At 48.0% G+C, this 24,043-nt stretch overlaps 1 protein-coding gene across 1 annotated transcript in view; it reads left to right on the top strand.

Moving 5' to 3' along the window:
• tln2b (talin 2b) overlaps positions 1–22,704 on the top strand; it is a 109,736-nt gene extending 87,032 nt beyond the window's left edge. The window contains exons 49-58 of the mRNA XM_062547951.1: positions 2,088–2,204; positions 5,172–5,357; positions 7,803–7,910; positions 8,045–8,150; positions 11,259–11,383; positions 15,855–15,980; positions 16,247–16,306; positions 17,198–17,380; positions 17,842–17,967; positions 21,262–22,704. Of these exons, the coding sequence (XP_062403935.1) occupies positions 2,088–2,204; positions 5,172–5,357; positions 7,803–7,910; positions 8,045–8,150; positions 11,259–11,383; positions 15,855–15,980; positions 16,247–16,306; positions 17,198–17,380; positions 17,842–17,967; positions 21,262–21,390 (1,266 nt within the window). The 3' untranslated portion in view covers positions 21,391–22,704. The remainder of the gene's footprint in view (positions 1–2,087; positions 2,205–5,171; positions 5,358–7,802; positions 7,911–8,044; positions 8,151–11,258; positions 11,384–15,854; positions 15,981–16,246; positions 16,307–17,197; positions 17,381–17,841; positions 17,968–21,261) is intronic.
• Positions 22,705–24,043: the final 1,339 nt, after the last annotated feature.

Genomic DNA, 24,043 nt, shown 5'->3' with positions numbered 1-24,043 from the left:
TCTGAGACCCCCTCTTAGAAGTGTGTGTGTGTGTGTGTGCCAGAGATAACAGGGCCATGACTCATGGGTTTCACAGCAGGGGGTCACTGAACAGTCTGTGATCATGGCACAGAGACGACACAGCTCAAGAGCTTCCATATCTTCCTCTTTCCCCCCTCTTCCCACGCTCTCTCTCTCGCACTCTCTATCTCTCCCTCTCCCTCTCCCTCACTCTCTCTCTCTCCCCTCTCTCTCTCTCTCTCCTCTCTCTCTCTCTCTCTCTGTCTTCCTCTCACTCAGTCACACACACACACACACACACACACACACACACACACACACACACTCTCTCTCATCATCCCTCCCTATGTCTTTCCTCCTTGTTGTAATGGTGTGGGTTGAAGCCTTGCATAACCAAACTCACTCTCACCCCCTTCCTCTTGTAAAAGTGCACATCCCACCCCTTACTCTTCTGACTGCCTTGAGTTAAAACCATCGGCCCCCTTTAATTGTGTTTCAGTGTGATTGAATACACCCACACACGTGCACGTACGCGCGCCTTCCCTAATCCTTGCCACAGTTCAATGGTTTTAGCAGAACCCCCTTAAAAAACTCTTAGATTAAACTTTTCCTGATTAGACACACTTTCACCAACAGATTTTTAATCTAATTAAGGCTCCCAGATCACTTTCATTGGCTGAACATATGGTGACCTGTGGAGCGACCCCCCCACCCCCCTCCACCCCCATCTCTCCCCAGTACCACACACACACACACCTCCATGCCCTGCCATTCCTCTTGAGTGTTGTCATCTTGCAGGTATGGACGCAGTGTTCCGTGACTGATCCCCTCCCTCCCACACACACACACACACACACACACACACACACACACACACACGCACACACACACTCTCTACCTTTTGCCTAAAATGTCTGGTGACCCTCTTCTGCACTCAGACCTGTGCAGAGCTACTTCTGGTGTCTTTGCATGAGTCATTCACCACCAGAGAGACTTAGGACAGGTCACCTCAGGATTTTGAATCATTCTTTTTTGCTGTTGCTTTGTATGTTTTTATTATTATTATTATTATTATTATGAATTGAGACATTTCACCAGGTTAGTTGAAACTGAGCAGTGTGTTTGTCCAGGGTAGCAGCCCTAGCCTATATTGTGTTACTGTAGGATGCACTGATGCTGGGCTAATAATCCATATTAGATTTTGTGAGTACCAGCCATAATCTTTTATATGATTCACCCACCAGTCTCAGCAGCCAGCCACCAGGAAAGGCTCCTTCTAAAACCCATTATCAGGTTTTAGCACGCCATGTTGTTTTGACTCAGGGACTGAGAGTAATATCATTACTTGCGGCTGAAACAGTGCAGTCAGCTTTGAAACAAGCAGCACAAATAGGCTTTGGCTAAGGGAAGGGTGGCACACTCGACTTGAGGGTAACAACACTCAAATTAATGGCGTGTGTGCAGCCAGCACACATTTTAGTCTGAGATATGAAGCATGCACTGTAGTCCTCCAGAGTTAAAAATTGTATGTTGTTTATCTGCAGACAACCATATGGGAATTCACTTCAGGGTAGATTAGAACGATTTGATAGTCTGGCTATCATACTAAATTCAATCTTTTAAGATTGAACATTAGTCTGGCAAGTCTGCGCTTTATATACTGCACAAGAGGCATAGGTCAAATGACTCTGTATGCTTGTGGATCGTCCTTCAACCTATCAGACCAACGATCCAGATGCATCTTTTGGATAAGCTAGTTTGTGATTGGACCCAGAAGATGTAGACAGGAAGTAGGAGAGACAGATGTGCATGTTTCCAGCCTGAGCTGCAGGGCGAAATCCAAATCGCCAACAGATCAGGCAGTGTTCACCCAGCCTAACAATGTGATGGCTAACTGAGTTTCAAAATGTCTACACCAATGCCTTGTGTAAGGGAGGTGATTCAGGTTTAAGCGTGGCTAGTTATTTCAGGCCTTTAGCTACTATAATTTCCATTCATACTCTACGTGTCCTTCACCACAGTGTTTGTGAAGCTGGAGGGTGAGTAAGACTGATCTTCCTCTTCCTCCTCCTCCTCCTCTTCCTCAGGTGATGGTGACGAATGTGACGTCTCTGCTGAAGACGGTGAAGGCTGTCGAGGACGAAGCCACGCGAGGGACCAGAGCCCTGGAGGCCACCATCGAGTGCATCAAACAAGAACTGACTGTGAGCGCCACACACACACACACACACACACACACACACACACACACACACACACACACACACACACACACACACACACACACACACACACACACAGAGAGATATATTCCCAGGCACATGCAAAAGGCCACATGTGAGACTATCCCTGGAAGTCGCCACAATGCAAAGGAGGCAGTAACGGACCGTAAAGATTAGCCTTGTCTCTCTTCTCTTCTCCTCTCCTCTCTAGATAACTCTCTTTATCCCTTCTTTCTTGCCCTCCCTCTGTCCCCTGTTCCCTTAGCCTATTTCTCTCGCTGTTATATCACTGTATTCTACACACACAAACGCTCAGATGCCTGTGGCATCACATGAAGTGTAGCCATAGCTCACACTACAGTACAAGTCCTATGGCTCTTGTGAGGATATAAAGTGTATGCTTTGATGCTGGTACTCTGAGGCCATAGTCAAACAGCGCTCCATGTTCAGCAGCTTTTTGTAGGTCCAGTTCTGGCTGGTCAAGTCAAAGCTCTGAGCAGATGCTGCTTTGAGTAGATGAAGCAGTGTGTTGTGCTGATCCACTGTATACATGGTAGACTTACCCTTTTACTAACCTAACTGAACGCAATTTTGAATAAGGCAGCGGGGTAATAAGGGGCAGTGTTGTGAGATACAGTATAGTGTGTGTGTGTGTGTGTGTGTGTGTGTGTGTGTGTGTGTGTGTGTGTGTGTGTGTCACTGAGGAAATGGATACACTACCAGGCTATCGCTTCGGTGCCGACCTCTGACTGTATCTGTATCCCAGAATCCCTTTGGGTGATTTAGGCCACTTATCAAATGTGGAATGTTTGGACAAGAGAGAGGAGAGAGTCAGAGGCCAGGGAGAGGAGAGCGATCGCAAAGGAGAAACACAAACGCGTAGGAAAGGAGAGAGAGAGAGAGAGAGAGAGAGAGAGAGAGGGAGAGATATGGGGGGTTGGGGTGTGCAGCAGAGTGGTGTTCTGTTTTTTGTTGCCTTTATTGGTCCAGGATTTGCCCGCTAGCGCTTATCAGCGTTCCTTCAGGAGGCGCTAGACGGCCGAGACAGCGCCTGCTCCATCCGCAGCCCAACAGAGCTCTGCTCTGCTCCACCCGCAGTCCAACAGAGCTCTGCTCCGCTCCACTCTGCCAGGCCCATTAGTGCTATTTACTTACTCACTGTAGTGGAGGAAGCCCTCAAGACCCCACCGCCCCTGCTACATACATGTCTGTGTTAGTGCAGCGCTGCGTACGTGCGTGCGTGCGTGCGTGCGTGCGTGTGTGTGTGCGTGCGCGCGTGCGGTGGGCGAGGGCATTGTTCAGCGCCACATCATTTCCTGCTTCATTACTGCTCATCAGCTGTGTGACAGCGCGCCTGATGAGAGTGGAGAGGTGTGCTGGCGGCTAATGCAGTAGTTATAAATATGGGCATGGAGTAGGGTTGGGTATTGAAAGGGTATATTTCGATACCGGTGCCAAATCGATACTTTCAAAACGGTGCCGGTTCCTAAACGGTAATTAAATCGGTACTTTAAAAAAAAAAAAAGAAAACAAGTTTTTATGATGATTTTTTTTCAAGAACCAACCAACAATATTTTAAGCTAAAAGCTTTCATAATAGGCCTATACAAATAATAAAACAAAAAAATCACATATTATTACACATATTATAGCCTAAGGCCTAGGTGAAATTTGACCAACAGCATATTAAGCAGTAGCCTACCTTGAAAACCACAAAACATGAAAGACTTGACTGTTTGCAACTTTGCACTTTTTTCTTCATTCTACCTAATCTGGTATTCCAGATGAATGTGTTGAATTGTAGCATAGTAGGCCTACATGTAATGGGAGGGTAGGCTATATGTTTTGTGTGGGTCCCTCACCCTACTATGGGGTGGACAGAAGAATGGAGTGATTGTGTGTCTGCAATGTCTTAAATTATTAGCCCTATATTCTTCCAATTTCGTTGTAGGCCTATTCTGTGCAATGACATTAAGTATTCAATTCAATTCAATTCAATTCAAAATAAATAACCCAATGTTTAATGTATTTTTAAACAGGTCATGTTACATGTAATGCATTCATTTCTCATAAACATCGCATTTATCTATCGTTACTTTTTTGGCAACCGGCTATAATGCCGTCTTACAGAGAAAAATACGTCATACTTCCACGTTTTACTAACCGGAATGCATGCATTCTCATCAACTTCGCAATCTATCGTTAGGCTACCAGTTAAACAGCAATACATGGATGATCCCCTTCTGCCGTTTAATCGTGTATCACTACACTTGTAGGCTATGTAAATATACATGTAGGCTTTATTAATTTTACCGATGACTTTTACCCATAGAGTCAGTAAAAGTCTGCCTAAGAAACGTCTCTGCTAAAAGCATGAGTTTTCCGTCCATATCAACTGTTGCCAGAGTAAACAAAACGATTCAACTAGCATTGCACTGCAGACGTTGACTAGCATTTTAAACAGCTAATTTCTGCCGTTTTTATGGGACAACTGATCATATCATTCTCCCGTTTATGCATCTCATTAACGTTTGCTTTTGCAAGCAACACCCATTGTTGATGATGCATCCTTGGTTCGGTTCCGAACTGGTGGAAATGCGGGCAGGTTCACTAGCACACCACGGTTCAAAGACTTTCGAAGGCTGCACCTGTTCAACAACACCAGGTTAGCTGTCAGTAGAAAACAGCCTTCAGTGGTGTGTGCAGACTGTGCACTGACGCTGCCGTTTTAAGAGTGAACACCAGTGAGCGCGATTAAGCAGCTGCATATTTAATGAGGCACCGAAATGAGGCACCGAAATTCACATTGTATTTCGGGATGGTTACTACCGTTGATGTTCGCCCCGAGTACGTACTTGTACCGAGTGTCGGTACCCAACCCTAGCATGGAGTGATTGGCTGCAGTCACACAGTTTGTTTGTAACGTGTGCCTTGGCCTTTTCGACCGCAGGTCTTCCAGTCCAAGGACATTCCGGAGAAGTCCACCACCCCCGAGGAGTTCATCCGCATGACCAAGGGCATCACCACGGCGACGGCCAAGGCCGTTGCCGCGGGCAACTCGGCCCAGCAGGAGGATGTGATTGCCACGGCCAACCTGAGCCGTAAAGCCATCGCCGACATGCTGACCACCTGCAAGGTGTGTGTGTGTGTGTGTGTGTGTGTGTGTGTGTGTCTGTGCATGCTCATGTGTGTTTGTGTGTTTCTGTTGGATACAAAACCCTGTCGTGTTTTAGCTCGCCACGAGGAAGGTGTGTGTTTGTTTGTGTGATTATAGGCTTTCTCCAGCTCTGTGTGTGTGTGTGTGTGTGTGTGTTGAGGTGGCAACCCTACAGCTATCTGTGCCGTCTCAACCACCTGCGAGGTGTTAATCCATAGTTTAGTTTTCTGCCAGGCTACACAAACACACACACACACACACACACACCTCCCAGTGACTGACTTGGCTCACTGGGTAGTCTGACTCACTCCAGCTCTCAATGTCACCGCTAAAAAAAAAAAGTCACCAAGTTCCTCTTCACCAGCAAAGCCGCAAAAGGGCGCCATCTAGTGTCCGCAGCGGGGCCACTTCTCATCACACTCTGGCCATTAGCCATTTAGCTCTCATCAGCTTGAACCCTCAGGGCATTGAAGGTAGATCTACTGTTCGTATGCTCATTAGCTGGTAGCATACCCACCTGTCTTCAGAAGATAACTCGGGTATCAGATAATCCTGTATTTGGAGAGCATGAGGCTGACACTGGTAGCCATTTTGCCTATAGTGCCCTTCAGCATAAACGTTACTAGTTCAGCTGCTCTCGATAGTTAAACTAATTCGTATTCTGACCTCAGAAAATGCAATTAATGTGAGCATTACTGGAGGGTCCAAAAAAATGACACATTTTATAATCACAGTGACTCATAGTAAGCCGTAATTAGCTGTAATTGGTTTACAGTGAAACATCAGAAATTAGAAAGTTCCATCTGTCAATGCTAATGCGTTATGTTAATGTAAACCTGTTCTGAAATATTGAATTATAACATGAAACAATTCAGAACTATTGAGAGATACAGACCGGCCACAGGTTGCCGTTTCTACGGATCAGTATCATGGCTGCTGAAAGGCCTTCACTGGCATTCTTCATCCTTTACTAGCTGCTTGCCACCTTCCTCAGGGACCTGTGCTATGACCCTGACGAGTGTGTGGTGGTGCTGAATGGCTTAATGCATAGCGCTCGGTGTAGCGCAGTGTAGCCTTTGAGGACCTGCAGAAGCGCGTCCTTAGCACGCCCCATACACACACACACACACACACACACACACACACACACACACACACACACACACACACACAGCCCTGCTGTGACTCATTGAGAGCGAAGAGTGTGTCCAAACGTTGCCTCCCGGCCGCGCTAGCTGCGGGCCCCGGCCACAAGCCTGTCCTCCGGTCCAGCCTGGAAGCGCTGGCGCTGAATGGAGAGCGGAGAGTGTCGGGTTGCTCGCCCTCGTCACGGCCTCTTGTGCCGCACAGAGGAGCCACTCAGGGAGACGGACGCGGACACCCGACGCTCTGAGCGTTTTCGGAACGCGTCAGTACAAGGACACTCTGAGGAGAGGCAGCCGAGGAGACGTCTCAGTCAGTCAGGCAGGCAGTGCAGGCAGGCCAGAAGAGAAGCAGCCCTAAGTCGCTACAGACTGCTTATCAGAAGATCATACAGCTGTGAGCTCCCATCAAAATCTGCATTGATTTCTGATTGGACAAGAGGCGTTCTTTGAGTGGGGACATCTTTTCTCAACCTCACTCGGAGTCCGCGCCACTGTGATTGGTCCAAGTTAGCGACGTTTTAGCTATGACAGCTTTAAGATTCCACCAGAGTCGCCTCTCTGACCCCATTTGCCTGCAGAGTGACTGTATGCGTTGCTTAGCAACACTCAACACTGCACATTTATGGGGGTCAGCCTGGTGTCTTCAAACCCAATTAGTTGGGAGTTGGAAGCAGTATGAGACTTGATTCACAGCTGTAGGGATGTCTTATCCACTGTCACTCATTTTGTTTTGTAATTTAAAATTATGCCCCATCATTCTTTAGGGCCCTTAGATGTCTGAATCATTCACAAGCGACTGTCTGTAGGAAAAGAAGTCTAGGTCTGGTACTACTGATCTGGGAATGATTCGATGTCTGCTAGGTGTTTTTGAAGGAAGATTGTTCCAGAAGATTGTCGCCTTCAAATATCTGTCGCATTCTGCCGTCTTTGACCTTTAAGGGTGGGGACATCTTTATGGCAGAGATGTCTTGTCCTGGGAAGATGAATGTGTCCGGATTTAGATTTATTACTGTGGCTATGGGTTGGTCCCATCACAGTTCATTCATTTCTTTTCTATTGTTCTTTCAGAGGGATATCTTTGTTTTTGTTTATCTTATGTTATTTATTGTGTGTGTGTGTGTGTGTGTGTGTGTGTGTGTGTTTCATTGTGTGATGTAATGCATTTCACAGGTTTTCTCTCAAATGAAGCAGAAATAGGCATGTGATACCTGTTTACCACACCTAAGCACCACCACTTGTTTTAACGTGTGTGTGTGTGTGTGTGTCCTTTACCATCCAGCAAGCTGCATATCACCCAGAGGTGAGCGAGGATGTAAGGAGCAAGGCTCTGCTCTATGGCATTGAGTGCACCACAGGATACGTCGACCTCCTGGAGCACGTCCTTCTGGTGGGTACAAGTGTGTGTGTGTAAGTGTGTGTGTGTGAGAGAGTTGATGAGTTGTGCATTTGTGCATGTTGTATCACTTTATGCACACAGTAATTGCTTTGTGTGTGTGTGTGTGTGTGTGTGTGTGTATACAGGTCCTGCAGAAGCCCACGGCCGAGCAGAAGCAGCAGTTAGCTGTGTACTCTAAGCGAGTGGCCGGCTCTGTTACAGAACTCATTCAGACCGCAGAGGCCATGAAAGGTGAGGACTCTCCCACTATACAGCACACACACACACACACACCACATCCAGACACACACACACACACACATACACACACACACACACACACCACATCCAGACACACACACACACACATACACACCACATCCAGACACACACACACACACCATCCAAAGGAAGCGCATGCATGCATGCATTGTGACATGCTGGCTCTAGGCATGAAACATGAACGGGGAGACCACGCAGAGATTCCAAAAGAATAAGTGAATTTATTAAATAAATATAATTAACAAGGACTAAATGATAAAGATATAAAGTGATGTGTAGTGTAAGTCAGTATAATGGAAGTAACCAAAGGTGTCATGCAATAGTCAGTCTAGGGGTTCTAACAACTAAATCCAAACGCCGGGAGGAGGAAGCAGAGAGTGACTGTTGGGAGATGCAGGCCTTTTATGCTCCTGCCGATCAGGTGCACCTAATCACCATCACCTGCTCAGGATAGTAGGAGGGGACAGAGAGGGAGAGAGCATAGGCAAGCCACACAACAGGGCGGGGTCTAAAACCCACCAGTATTCGTCACAGCATGCACGTGCACACACACACTCACACACTCACTCACACACACACACACACACACACACACACACACACACACACACACACCATCCAAAGGAAGCGCATGCATTCTCACACACACACACACACACACACACACACACACACACACACACACCTGTGTACCAGGGCTGTAGTACTCGAGTCCGGACTCGAGTCCGTTTTTTAATGGTCTCGGACTTGTCTCGGACTCGGCTGGTATCTGACTTGGACTTGTCTCGGTCTCGGCCACCGGTCTTGCCAAATATGGTTCTTGGTCTTGACCGAGTCCAGGCATCTTTATTATGTTATAATATTCAAGGGAAGTATGTGATATTAAGGGGAATGGTTATACTTACAAATCCTGGGTGGGTATTTAGATCAGCAAAATTAATAATAACCCAAAATTATTGTCTTTATACTGTCATGCATGCAACTTGTTTTTTTCTGTCCTGGACTCGGTCTTGACTCGGACTCGAGTCTTTTGGACTCGGTCTGTCTTGGACTTGAACCTCTTTGGACTCGGTCTTGACTTGGTCTCGACCGGTCCTGGTCTTGGACTTGTCTTGGACTCGACAAAGGTGGTCTTGACTACAGCCCTACTGTGTACACACATACAGTATATCACATCCATGTTTCACAGGAGACAAGAACATCTGCACATTCTTCCCACTAGCACAGCTGTATGACTGCTCCCACTCAGCCTCACACCACTGCAGCAGTGGACATGCTGACCCCCCCATATGCATGCTCTCATACAGCATCTCCATGTGCACACCACTGGTAGGACATTGAAGCACACACACACACACACACACACTCTCTCATTTATACACACACACACACACACACACACACACACACACCCCCGCATAGACAGACACACAGACACATACACACGTGCACACACACAGACTCTTATAAACACACACACACACACACACACACACACACACACACACAGGCACTTATTCTGCTGCCCTGCTCCATTTTATGGTCTCTCGGGCTGACCGCACTTTTCCACTCACTTCTCCTTTAGTGGATAGTGGCGTTTACCCTCCCAATAAAACGTGACCCGTAAAAGGCCTCTCAGCCACGCTAGCGCACACTGAGGAGGGAGGCACAGGCTCTATGTGGGGCAGGATGGACGCCATGAGATGGGGTGGCAGGGGGGGGACCGAGAATGTGGGAATGAAATATTAGGTGTCCAACCCAAAGCCACAAGTTAGGTCACTCGGCAACAGCCGTGTTTGGTTAGATAGCATAATCTCTGGGAACCTTAATAGAGTGTGTGTGTGTGTGTGTGTGTGTGTGTGTGTGTAGCCAGTATGGAAGCATGTGAACATCATTTTGAGTTTATGGCTATGTGTGTGTGCGTGTGAACATCATTTTGGGTTTGTGTGTGTGTGTGTAAGAGGGATCTCAGTGGGATTAAAAGGACAGTGAGTATATGAAGTGTGTGCGTCTGTGTGTGTGTGTGTGTGTGTGTGTGTGTGTGTGTGTGTGTGTGTAAGAGAGATCTCAGTGGGGTTAATAGGCCCATTGGCCCTGAGGGGCTCTCCGGTTCTCCTCTCTAACGCTGCGTGTTTTCTCTCCCTCTCTCTGCTGCAGACGGGGGTAAGTAAGAGCTGGGCCCTGTTGCTCACCAAGATCACCTTTCCCTCCTCGGAGGGGGGGCCACTCACTTTGGGAGGGAGTGTTGGGGGGTGGGGGGGTGGATCGTGAGGGATTTTACGGAGTAGAATTCCCCCCAGGGTTCAACATAATCTGCCAAAACAAAGTTCCATCTGTTTCTACAAGCTGTTCGAAGTGGCCCTGTTTTTAATGGAATTTAATATTGGTTCATAAAAATCAAAGATGATTCATTATGCTTAAAGAAAGTAAATTATTCATTGCAATCTTGGGAATATGTCATTAAGGCTAGCAGCAACATAAAGTCTAGTTTAAGTAGTATGTGAGCCCGATGGTGGTTCTGAGCACATGGTTCTGGCCCAGAGCAGGCTCTGACCTGGTCCTGATCCGTTTGAGACCAGCCAGTGCCCGGTCCAGCCTGGTGCCGTGTGTGAAGGACCGCGATGGCTAATTTGGTGGAGCACTTTGAAGTGTGCTCTGTGTCTCGTCCTCTGTGAGTTCACTGACAGATGGCGCTTGTCTGGGGGTCTGGCGTGTCATTTACATTGCTCCTCCTGCTTCTGTGTGTGTGTGTGTGTGTGTGTATGTCTCTCTCTGTGTGTGAGTCTCTCTCTCTCTCTCTGTGTGTGTGTCTCTCTCTCTCTGTGTGTGTGTGTGTGTGTGTGTCTGTGTCTCAAATTTGCCTGTTTGGTCTCCCCAAATTCGCAGCCCCGTCCTATAGGAGTTCATGGTGGAGGAGTATGCAAGGTGAAGTGTGTGTTTCTGAGCACAAGCTCTGTTGTGTTTGGGTGTCGTGCGTCGTGCCTGTGTTTGTGAAGCATGCGTAAGTGTTTGGGCCAGACCTAGTGCCTCCGCTCTTCTGACTCCCTGTGGGAAACCCTCTCCTCTCCCCCCTTACAGGAACCGAGTGGGTGGACCCCGAAGACCCCACCGTTATCGCCGAGACCGAGCTGTTGGGCGCAGCCGCATCCATCGAGGCTGCCGCCAAGAAGCTGGAGCAGTTGAAGCCGAGAGCCAAACCGAAGGTACACACACACACACACACACACACACGCACACAAAGAGAGAGAGACAAATAAACAGTTTCCCTCGAGAGAACAGCAAACAGCAAAGGATGTCAGATTTGTCAGCTCCGATGCTTTCAAGTAGGAATTGTTTTATGCAAAGTGATGTGAGGTGAAGCTCTGCTCTCTGTGCGGTTTGTGTTTTTAGAGTAAAAACGGTGACCTGTAAGGCATTGTCTCAGGTTCTGCTCATCCTTTTGAACTTTAAAAAAACAAAGGATGATAGTAATTTATCACCACAGTCATAGTAATATGTTTTTCTTGCGTCGCCCATCTCAAGTTAACATTGCAAGACAAAATGTGAAGCGCTCACTGCAAGCATGACAAGCAGCAGTACAGCCGTATCTGAACGCATCACTGGGGAATATCTGTCAGAGCTTTGAGCTGTAAGCTGTATTTCTTCTTGACTGCATAAGCGTGCACGCGCACACACACACACGCACGCACACACACACACACACTTATACCCACACACACACACACACTTATACCGACACACACTTATACCGACACACATGCACACAAACACATGCACACTCACATGTTCTTAGTCATATGCATACACACACACACACACACACACACACACACACACACACACACAAAGGCCAGCACCACCTCCAGTATCACCTCTGTCACAAAAGATTGATTCTACTGGAGACAGGGCTGGAGAAGTGGTAGCAATGAACCTGTGTGTGTGTGTGTGTGTGGCAGTGTGTGAGTCAGTGACATTTAAAGCACACACACGTCACTGATAAGTGATAAGTGTACTAATCCCGATTTTGAGTACAGAAGTGCTGTGTGCTGCAGATTTCATCTGGATTGGTGCCATTTCAGTCTTTACCGTGTTTCATTTCTTCACATCATCAGCTATTTTACACATTTTCAGTCCAAGTGCTCTTGGAAAGCAACAGCAGACAGGCAGCAATCCTGTGTACTGTGTGTGCAGAGATTTGTTAAAATATTTTATGCTACTTCAGGATTCTTGGCATGTTTATAACATTTGTATTGATATTTTATTTCATCGCTAATGGGTTATGAAATGTCATTTCACATGAGTGACATGTCACTCGACCTGTGAGCTGTGAGTATTGGGGCAGGGATTAGGCACTCCCCCGCGGGATTGGGTGGTGGCAGACACCGTGGAGGGGAGAGGGTAGGCTACAGGCGCCGGGTGTCTGAAATCTGCCCCACATTAGTTCTGCTTTTGGTTGGCTTTGTGTGTTGGTCTTGCTTATGTTTTTTGGCCCGTGCGTGTCGGGGGCGGGAGGGGGTGGGGGTTGGGGTGTAGGGGGCAGACGGTTCGGTTGATTTTGTTAGCGTGTTTGTTTTGCTTAGACATGTTGCTCCTTTGGCTGGCGCCAAAGCTTGGGTTCGGTCTGGTCCAGATGAGGTTTTTTTTTGTTTGTTTGTTTGTTTGTTTGTTTGTTTGGTTTTATGGTCAAGGTGGTTGAATGGACCAGACGTAGCTCTCGCCCTCGTGTCTTTGGGGGACATGTGGCCCACACCCGGTCCTGATGCGGCGTGGCTCCCCAGAGCCCCTCCAGAAGCACACAGCTGCATCCCAACCAGGGTGTCCTGCTCCGCAGCTTACAGTAGTTCTACTCCAGAACGTCACATCTGGTTTACAGTCACTAATGGAGCAGCACCTCGGCTAACGGCTCCAGTAACTGCGCGCAACCTTTGCGGCTCGGACCGCGCGTGTCTCTGGCCAGCTGTTTTTGTTTACCATTAGCCTCGTTTCTGTTAGCGCCCACTTGTCACAGATGATGACCGGTACAGATTGATGGGCTTTTAGCTCAGCTTTCAGTGGACGCCGGTGCGCTCCGAAGCCTGCTGTCCGCACGGCACTTAGAGCGGCCGCAGCAGATGCTGGCGCTGATGAGGAGGTCTGATCAAAGACTCGCCCGTGTGGTAAGCTCCGCCCGCACGGCTCCTGTTGCCTGACTCAGGAAAATGAGGAGGCTAAAAAGGCTTACAGTCAGAGTGGGCTTCTCTCTCTCGCACACACACACACACACACACACACACACACACATACACACACTCAGTCACTCACTCGCTCTCATATTCATATGTATATAGACACACACCAACACAAACACACACATACATACATACATACATACATACATACATACATACACACACACACACACACACACACACACATAGCCTGAATATCTGTTCTGTGGTGGGCTAATGTGTCATTTGAAAGCGTGGCACCATGGCAGAGCGCAGATTAATCCCTCCAAATAGACGTTCGCTGGAGGGGATTTTCCTGATGAGCCTCAAAGCCTGCTGATAGAGTGGTGATAACATTTGAAGTGTCCATGACGCCAGCACTGTAAAATATCTGGTACAACGTGTCCTAAAACACTTGCGTTGTATTCACAGATAGGGCTGTGACGTCCGTGGCTATTATGCAAGCAAAGAGGAAGCTGGTCCACCCATTTCACATACATACCAGCACGCACTCAGTCGTGCACACACACACACACACACACATATACACTCTAAGAAATGCACACTCCTGTTTGTACGCTCATATCTTTGTGTGTGTGTGTGTGTGTGTGTGTGTGTGTGTGTGTGTGTGTGTGTGCACACATTGTAGTGGTTTGTGTCTTGGCACCACTGATCCCAGACAGATGCATGACTTATTTCTGATATGCACCCCATCCCATTCAACACACACACACACACACACACACACACACACACACACACACAGACACACACACCACCTGAGCCGTGTGTTCTTTTCCTCCCTGTGGGCTCGTTGATGCCCCATGACCCCCTGCCACCCAGCCTCCCGCCGGTGCTCAGCACTGGAGCCATTGGGTTAGCATCAGTGCTAGTTAGCGCACCAGCCTGGTGCACCCCTGCTGGCTCACCCGTTTACTAAAGGATCAGTGACATGTGCTGAAGGCTGAGTGACTGTTATAAAGAAGCGTGAGGAGGAGGAGGATTGTGGTGATGATGATGATGATGATGATGATGATGATGATGATGGTGATGATGATGATGAAGGTCGGTCGGACTTAAGGAGGACGTGTAGAATAAGCTGCAGGGGTACTCTGTGTTTTACATCCCCCTGCACCTCAGTGTGATGATGATGATGATGGTGATGATGATGGTGATGATGAAGGCCGGTCGGACTTAAGGAGGACATGTAGAATAAGCTGCAGCGGTACTCTGTGTTTTACATCCCCCTGCCCCTCAGTGTGTCCCGTAATGAGAAGGATTATCTGCCATCTAAGCCGTCTCAGCGTGTGATGAATCCATGTTGGTATGAATGGGCAGCCATGAGAATCCCTCTTCCTCCTCCTCCTCCTCCTCCTCATGCTGATCTCTCTCTCCGTCATATTTATCCCGTGGACTCACTCCTTCTCTCTCTACCTCCCTCTCTCCCTCTCTCTCTCATTGTTGCTCTCCCTCTCTCTTCCTCTCCTGTCCAACCACCTGTAGCTGGGCCTTACTCGTTCATGCATGTTGAGCCAAGCACCCCAGTGCTCGGCCCCACTTCACCCCAGACCCCCCCCGCCCCCCCCCCCCCCCCCTCTTACACCCACCGCCACCACCACCGCCCACCTCCCATTCTCTTGAGACGAGGTAGATCCGGAAGCCTTCCCAGCAGGGCTCTGTCTGATATGTTTGATATATTAGGTTGTTATTCAGTCCAACTATATATCAAACATATTCCTACAGTGTCCCGCCCTGTCTCCAGAAGACACATGTGCTCTCGTGTTGTCTGTGTGTGTGTGCGTGTGTGTGTGTGTGTGTGTGTGTGTGTGTGTGTGTGTGTGTGTGTGTGTTTTTGCGCAGGTGCGTGTGTACGTGTTCAGTCTTGGCATTCTCTCGCAGACATGAAAGTCTTAAGAGGGAAGACATACCACAAAGCATTTTTCTCCCCTTCAGTGTGTGTGTGTGTGTGTGTGTGTGTGTGTGTGTGTATGTATCAGCCAATGATTAGTCAAGGTCTTTTAACAGCACACCTGCGGATGTGGATATGTTGTTGAGGGATTTATGGGGAGGGGAACGTGTCAACAGCCATCAGGAATGCCTCTGCAATTATCCACATGGGAGGCAGGAGGCTGTAGTGACGACTGTACACCACAAGGTGTCGCACTATAAGTGTTCCTTCAAAGGACTGTTGAGAGAGATGAGTTTGTTCAGTGTGCTAATCTTGTCTGGCAATGTTGAATGACTGATGAGCTATGCTCAACACAGACAATATTTGTTGGACTTGATCAGACGTATATTTATTTGTAATCGTGTTTATATAACTTTATAAATCTACTCTCTATCAAACGGCTCTGGGGTTTGCCAGACATGTTGATCCATCACACAGTCATGCAATATTGCTTATTATAACATTGACTCTGTGGATGAGCTTTTGTAAAAGCTTTCTAAACTTTGTTCCATGTTTCAGCAAGCAGATGAGTCTCTGGATTTTGAGGAGCAGATCTTGGAGGCGGCTAAATCCATTGCCGCGGCAACAAGCGCCCTGGTGAAATCTGCCTCTGCCGCTCAGAGGGAGCTGGTGGCACAGGGCAAGGTGAGTGCTGGCTGTCGCATAATGATGACATCACCTGAAGTTGCTCTTTTCTGTGTTGCACCCTTGTCATGCTCTCTTTCCCTGCCTTTCCATCTCTCCCTGTCACTGTCCTCCAGTCTGTCTGACTGTCTCTACCTCCATTGTCTTTCTTTCTTTCTCTCTCTTTCTATCTATCTATCTATCTATCTATCTTTTGCTCTCTCTCCTTCTCTGCTACTCTTCTCTTTCTTGCTCTGTCCTCCTAACCAGTCTCCTCTCTGCCGTAGGTGGGCTCCATCCCAGGCAATGCTGATGACGGCCAGTGGTCCCAGGGTCTCATATCAGCCGTGAGTAGTAGCACTTTACCTTGGTCCTGCTCCCTGACCTGTGCACATACAGGATCAGCCTTCTCTGACCACATGTCCCAGAGGAAAAGGTGTGATTGAACACAGAGGAACGGTTTTCAAATCCAATGCACACCCCGCTGCGTTGATGTACCCATTATAGATAGATAGATAGATAGATAGATAGATAGATAGATAGATAGATAGATAGATAGATAGATACTGTAGATAGATAGATAGACACTTTATTGATCACCAAGAGGAAATTCAAGGCATACTGGTACCTTATGAGGGTTCCTTGGTAGAAGAGAAGGGAGTTTTGGTTGAAGCATCCCTTGTCGAGCATTTTTAGAAGAAGCAGAAGATTCTTCACTGACGAATGGAGATTTTCATTGAACCTTTGAACAGCCTGTATTCTATTACGGCCCGTAGCATGTGTGCATGTGTGAGCACCTGAGGGATGTCCATCAGTCTCCCCTCAGGAGGCTCTAGGCTCACCTCTGCCTCGGCTCTCCCCCTGTGGCAAGTTTCCTTGTGTAACACAACATGGATGGAGGACAGGATCATGCCTCTGTTTGGGGCACAGTTTACCGTGTGATGGTGTGCCCATTGGATGAACTGTGTGATTTGTAAAGGTGCTATATGAAGAGTTTGATTCCAAAGCACTATATATCAGTCATGTTATTTAATTGTGTATTCCAGGAAATATCAATCAAATTGCAGTTTTGATTGAGCAAAGATAAATCAAGTAACAATATCCAAAACATTACTGGGAAAACCAATTGTAAAAAAGAAATATTAATGAAAAAACATTAAAATGGTGGATGTAGCGTTTTGGAACCAAACTCTTCATATCTAGACCTGCTCTTGTGTCTCCTCCATCGCCCCCTGCAGGCTCGGATGGTCGCGGCGGCCACCAGTAACCTGTGCGAGGCAGCTAACGCGTCGGTGCAGGGCCACGCCAGCGAGGAGAAGCTCATCTCCTCCGCCAAGCAGGTGGCCGCCTCCACCGCCCAGCTCCTGGTGGCCTGCAAGGTCAAGGCTGACCAGGACTCTGAGGCCATGAGGAGACTACAGGTACGCAAACACATGTGTACACACACACACACGCGCACACACACACACAGGTGTACACACACACACATACACACACATTTATCTTCAGATTCAGCAGGCTGACTAGTGCTCTTTTTATCTGTTAAACTCTGACTTCTCTTCCCATTCTCTGATGTGAATCTCCCTCTTGTTTGCCTTGAATTCTCACACAGTATATTTCACTCTACTGTTCTATTGCCTTGCCTCTTTATCTATCTCTCTCTCTCACTCGTGCACGCACACACACACACACACACACACACACACACACACACACACACACACACACACACACACACCCTCTCCCTGTCTGTCAGTGTGACTCCATACTGCTGAAGTGTGATGCTCTGAGCTATATCTGCTCTCTCTCTCTCTCTCTCTCTCTCTCTCTCTCTCTCTCTCTCTCTCTCTCTCTCCTCTCCCTCTCCCTCTCCCTCCCTCAGGCTGCTGGGAATGCGGTGAAGCGGGCGTCTGACAACCTGGTGAAGGCAGCCCAGAAGGCAGCCTTCGACAAACCCGACGACGACAATGTGGTGGTGAAGACCAAATTCGTGGGTGGCATAGCCCAGGTGATCTTTTCCTCCCTGTTTACTGTGCATGGCTGGAGCTGGATGCTCAGGGAACCGGAGTGTCCTTTTGAGAGTCTGTTATTCATAGCAAGTTCCCAGGACCATACGGTACCTCATCATTCCCCACCAACACATCCCGTGACATACTTAGTGATGTGTCACCATAGAGTTGCATTCAAAGGCGTGTGTGTGTGTGTGTGTGTGTGTGTGTGTTTGTGTGTGTGTGTATTTGGAGACTGAAGCTAAGAAACCACTGGACCAGAGATTCATCTCCCACCGTGGTTTGAGGTGGGGCAGTGTTGGTTTGGGAATGCCCGCTTCAAAGCCAACGGGCCCGGCGTTTGGCCGTGCCTGAGAGCCGTGGCTCCGTAGCGGCGGCCGGTCTCGCCGTCTCATCGTCTCATCGGCGGCGGCCTCAGAGCCTCTCCCAGCCCTCGTGTGGCCCAGAGGAGGCCCAGAGGAGGCCCGGTCCTGTGTTCCATCCAGGGCCAGATTATGGAGAATAATTGAAGAGTGCTCTGCTGCCCGACTGCTTGCCCGCTGCCTTTTAAAGCCCGTGGTGTTTCCAGCCACAATGCTCAGCGTTCATTTGGACTGAGCGGATTGGTCTAAAGGGCCCCATTTAGAACAAATGGTGTATGTGTGGGTGGGTGTGTGCGTTTGTGTGTGGTGGGGCGTACTCGCTTGTAACGCTCTGCGTGTGGTTGGAGTGAGGATGTGTTAAGGTGTGAATGTTCTTTATGTGTGTGTATGAGAGAGAGAGAGAGAGAGAGAGAGAGAGAGAGAGAGGGATAGTGTGTGTGGGCGCATTTGTGTGTGTGTGTGTGTGTGTGTGTGTGTGAGTGAGAGAGAGAGAGAGAGAGAGAGAGAGAGAGAGAGTGTGCGTGTGCGTGTGCGTGTGCGTGCGTGCGTGCGAGCGTGTGATCGTGCTCGGATCGGGCTCCGAGCTAGTGAAAGGCATTTCTCTCTCCGCCGGTACCTCTCAAGTGCTCCACCCTCTAATCCCGCGCTGTCATCTTCCAAATCCATGCAAAGCTCCTCCTCCCTGGGGGCCCTACGCTTGATGCCTTCTGCAGACTCGCCTTTCCAAAAATCCCCCCTTCTCTCAGGACTCTGCAGTTATGCTAATTATAGGTCATGCATATCCCGCTGGAAACGCCGGCCTGCCCGTAATATCCCCTGGCACCGGAGCCCGGGCAGCCGCCTCTGAGCCGCGCGAAAGGCCGTCTTTTACTTTTATTACGTTGCAGTGTCACGATCAGGAGTGGGATGCTGGCTCATAGCGCTGTCAGCAAACCCCCTTGTGTAATGATTTACTAGAAGCCAGGTTCACTGCAGCCTCCCCCCCGTGTGTGTGTGTGTGTGTGTGTGTGTGTGTGTGTGTGTGTGTGTGTGTGTGTGTGTGTGTGTGTGTGTGTGTGTGTGTGTGTGTGTGTGTGTGTGTGTGTGTGTGTGTGTGTGTGTGTGTGTGTGTGTGTGTGTGTGTGTGTGTGTGTGCTACTGTCCTGCTGCGTGTATTTGAAATTGAGATCTGTTCGCTAAGCCATCACCAGGGAGCAATATTGTTTATGGATGATGTGCTATGTTTAGTTGTAATTGGAAGAATAAAGGCAAAAGGGCTCTGCAGGGATGTTTTGGGCTTCTGTTTGCGGTCTTCATTATGGGGAATAAGACTCCCACCCCACCATATAAGGCACAATGAGGACATGATGGCTATGTTCTATGCTCTTGGTGGATTAAGGTGGGGATCACATTGGAGATAATGAAGTGGCAGCAGAAAAGCATGACTCATCGCTCAGATCATAATAATTCAGAAGAAAAGTGTAGAGCAATCTTGTTCCCAAGTTACATGAATGGTTTACCTTCTGTGCCTATACAAAATTGATTGGTCAAAACACTTGAGCATTCTTAAACTAACATTGATGAGCCTTGCAGTACACTTTGTCAGTTGAGCCAAGTTCAATGCAATGCTGCCATTCCACTTCTGGCCAATATGATCCCCACCTACAGTATAAAATGGTGAAATAGTAGACCTACTGTATGAACAGCAACTTGTTTGGGGAGAGTTCGTGTGTAGGCTAATGGCTACACCTGAGACCAAGAAGACTTGCCAGGAAGTGGCAAGAAGACTTGTGAAGATGTACAGTACGTCTTCTGTTTTGGGCACAGTTTACAGGGATTCTGTGCCTTGTGTTTCAAGAGTGTGGCCAAATGGAGTGAGTGTGGAATAGTGGTTAGATAAAGCAATGTTAAGGGCCATTCACGGCAGGAATGATAACTATAAAGATAGCTTTAACTATAAAGATAACTACAACGATAAAAGTGTCCACACTAACCAACAATAAGGAAAGTGTCTCCTCGTGTTGAATGTGATGGTTAAATGCCATGGATTCTGATTGGCTGTCAGCTTTTTATCATTCCTTTTTATCGCACCCTTCCATGATCCCTAAAAATGTGGTTCCTCATGTCGTTATCGTTATAGTTTATGTGTGGACGTCGTCATTCATTTTAGCTTGAACGATATTTTGTGTCGTTATCGTTATAGTTATTGTTCTTGGTGTGAATGGCCCTTTAATCCTCTCTCTCTCTCTCTCTCTCTCTCTCCCTCTCTCTCTCTCTCTCTCTCTCTCTCTCTCTCTCTCTCTCTCTCTCTCTCTCTCTCCTCCCTCCTATATCTGTTCTCTCTCTCTCTCCCTCTCTCTCTCTCCCTCTCTCTCTGTCTCTCTCTCTCTCCCTCTCTCTCTCTCTCTCTCTCTCTCTCTCTCTCTCCTCCCTCCTATATCTGTTCTCTCTCTCTCTCCCTCTCTCTCTCTCTCTCTCTCTCTCCCTCTCTCTCTGTCTCTCTCTCTCTCCCTCTCTCTCAAAATGGGCAAAAATGTCCATTTATGTCAGCAGAAAGAACAAAAGTGAGAGTCAACCTGGAGATGATGCATCAGTTCTGTTTCCCGCCCTTGTTAAAGCAAGAATCTTGGTTGATTTCCAGTTTTATAAACTCATGCAAGATCTAGAGGCTTTTGAAGCTGTGTGGTGCTGCAAACAGGCACTTTGTACTGTCACTGAAGGCAAATTGCATTTCAGTCTTCTCCTGTAATTCCTTCTTCTTTTTTTCCCCTGATCTTTTCTTAATTTAGAGTTTTTTCTGTACAAAATGCTAACTGTTTGAATTGCCTGTTGTTTTGTTTGCTATTGGTATTGTAGACCAATAAAGAATCTTTAAAATCTCAAAAAATCTCTCTCTCTCTCTCTCTCTCTCTCTCTCTCTCTCTCTCTCTCTCTCTCTCCGTCTCTCTCCAGATCATTGCGGCGCAGGAGGAGATGCTGCGTAAGGAGCGGGAGCTGGAGGAGGCCCGTAAGAAGCTGGCCCAGATCCGCCAGCAGCAGTACAAGTTCCTGCCCAGCGAGCTGCGCGAGGACGAGAGCTGAGCGCCGTCTGCCCACCAGCGCCCACGCCCATGCTCAAGCGCCAGGACCAGGCCATCAGTCTGTCCAGTCGGGAGGATCCCACTGTAATCATCAGCCTTTGATTGGTCAATCCATTTGCTGAAAGAGGGGGGAGGGAAGGGGAAGCTATCACTGGTTGGCTGGCTGCTTGCTCGTTTTTTTTTTTTTTTTGGCCAGGGGCGGAGTTTATGACTCGTTGGATTCTTCTCTCAACGAAGGGGGTGGGGCTACTTCCTGTAACTAGTCGTGGGGGAGGGACTAATCGGTGATTGAGGTCGGGGTTTGATGCAAACTAGTCCACATCTCTCTAGCGTACTCTCTGGAAGCCTTGATGAGTGGCTGTGTGCTTGGTTAAGTGTGTGTGTGTGTGTGAGGGTGTTTGAGTCTTGGTCGCCTATGTGTGTGTCGGTTACGTGTGCCTGAGTAAGAGTCTTTCAGTGAAAAATAGAATCAAGGACCATCTGAATATAGGTATATACAGTGTTTGGTCTAATGTTACGACATCATGCCGTTTAGGCCTCAGTTGACGTCTATTGATTTTAAAAATGTAAAGGCCTCGTATTTTATAAGTATACACTTACGCAATAAATGCTATAATGTATCCTTGTGTTTTATGATACAACATATTAATGGTCAGAGTAAACCCTGTGGATGGAGTGAGTTCTAGTCTTGTGTGAGCCATTGCAATAGGATGTCTTTCTTACTTCAGAACTGGCTTAAACCACTAATACACTACCATAGGAATGCCACGCAGAAGTTCTCTCCGAACATTCCCCCTGTTTACAGTGCATGGTTGTAGCACTCTCTCTCTGCCACGTCCTCACTGGGTTAGCAAGCAGTATTAAAAAACGACACATATCATTATGGCTAATACCCAATCAGAAGACTGCTTGTAAAGCCACAGGCTAGTATGTCATAGGATGTACTGTACACGATCATGTTTTAGTAAAAAAAAAGAGAGTCGCTACCAACTTTTTTTTTTCTCGTTTGTTTGTTTGTTTGTTTCTGTGCGGCGAAACATTAGGGGTCAGTTAGTTTCAGAGCAGCCACAGCAGACAGAATGAATAGCAGACTATTTTACAGTGTTGTCGGTTCTGTAGAGTCGAGGTGTCAGTCAGAGTGTCTGTGCTACGTTTCCGAGCAGGCCTTTTTCCTCTGGAGCCGCCCTCGTGCGCTTCGGCTCTCTGTAACAGCAGTCAGGTGTGCTACCAACGTGGGTCCTGCTCAAAGCGTCTGAGCGGTCAGGCCAATATTCATCCTGTCTTCCTTTCCCTCCCCCTACACACACGTGCACACACAGACACACACACACACACACACACGTCTACACGCACACACACACACACACACACAGTAGTGCACACATCCATGTGGTCTCATAGCCCCACACAAGGACGTAAGTCGTGGCAGCACAGTGGTGCAGTAGTCTGTATAAGGGGCCGTGTTTACATTCCCGTTTGATGTTTGTTCTCTCCCAGCTCTCTGTTTTAATTTTGCTCTCATTGACGGTAACCAGATGCTGGTCAGGAGCTCAGCCCCCACGAGTCAAATGTCTTTGTCTACGCACAGGCTTGCACACACACACACACACACACACACACACACACACACACACATTTGTAGTGTAGCGGGGCCATCGAGTCTCATTTAAAACGGGAACTCTTTGCAATGACAAGCCACTCTCCAGGTTCATCCAATACACAACACGGTAGACCCGCTGGGTCTGACTACGTCAAAACAGTCACGTGTTGTGCTGTTAAAGAGACAGATTGTGTAGCTTTCTAAGAAGACAAAGCATTGCGTCTCCTCTCATCAAAGACCCTTATTTTATGACAAAAAGAACATTAATGATTGTACATTGCATGGCATTTAGGAGAAACTTAAGTCGTGAGACAAAAAAAAAAGCACTTGTAGCTCTTCAGCATGCATTAATCCAGATGGCTCGGGAGCCTGGAGCGTTATTGGCTGGATCTTCGCCAGATGTGGGCCTGAACGGCCCCGGACTCGCCGGCTGTTCTCTGGGAGGAGTAGCTGTTAATTGGCTGCATTGTGAGCAGCTGGTGAGGCGCTCGATGTGTGCGCCCACTTATCTCTCTCCTGCTGTCTCCGCTCCGCATCCTCAGCAGCCCCTCGTAGGAATGCTCCTCGCTTTCAGTCGGGTTAGCGTTAGGCTTTTGTTCTCCGCATACTCACACACAGATCTACACACACACACACACACACACACACACACACACACACACACACACACACACACACAAAAATAAATAGAGAGAGGCACTCAGAGACACACACACACACACACACACACTTATTCTCCCTCAGAATCTGGACTGCCTAGTCTAGTAGTGCCTTATTCTGTCTGTCTGGTAAGAGGAAGTACAGCTGATCTACTGTAGTACTGACCTGATAATGGCAATTGCACCCAGCCAGGTCCCTGTTCTAAACCCCCGGGAGCAGTGCCGACATCTTTCTCTCTCTCTTTCTCTTTCTCTCTCTCTCTCTCTCTCTCGCTCTCTGTCTGCTTTCAGCATTGTCGGCCCCCGTCAAGTCGTTTTGGGCCTCGTCAGCCGTTCTGAATCTGTATGGCCCAATACAAAGCCGTGGCAGTCTTTCTGACTGCCTGTAGTCACTG

The sequence above is a fragment of the Sardina pilchardus genome, chromosome 10, assembly GCF_963854185.1.
Source record: "Sardina pilchardus chromosome 10, fSarPil1.1, whole genome shotgun sequence".
Classification (NCBI taxonomy): Eukaryota; Metazoa; Chordata; class Actinopteri; order Clupeiformes; family Clupeidae; genus Sardina; species Sardina pilchardus.
Note: the sequence above shows the minus strand (reverse complement) of the source record. Positions and strands in the feature narration are given on the sequence as shown.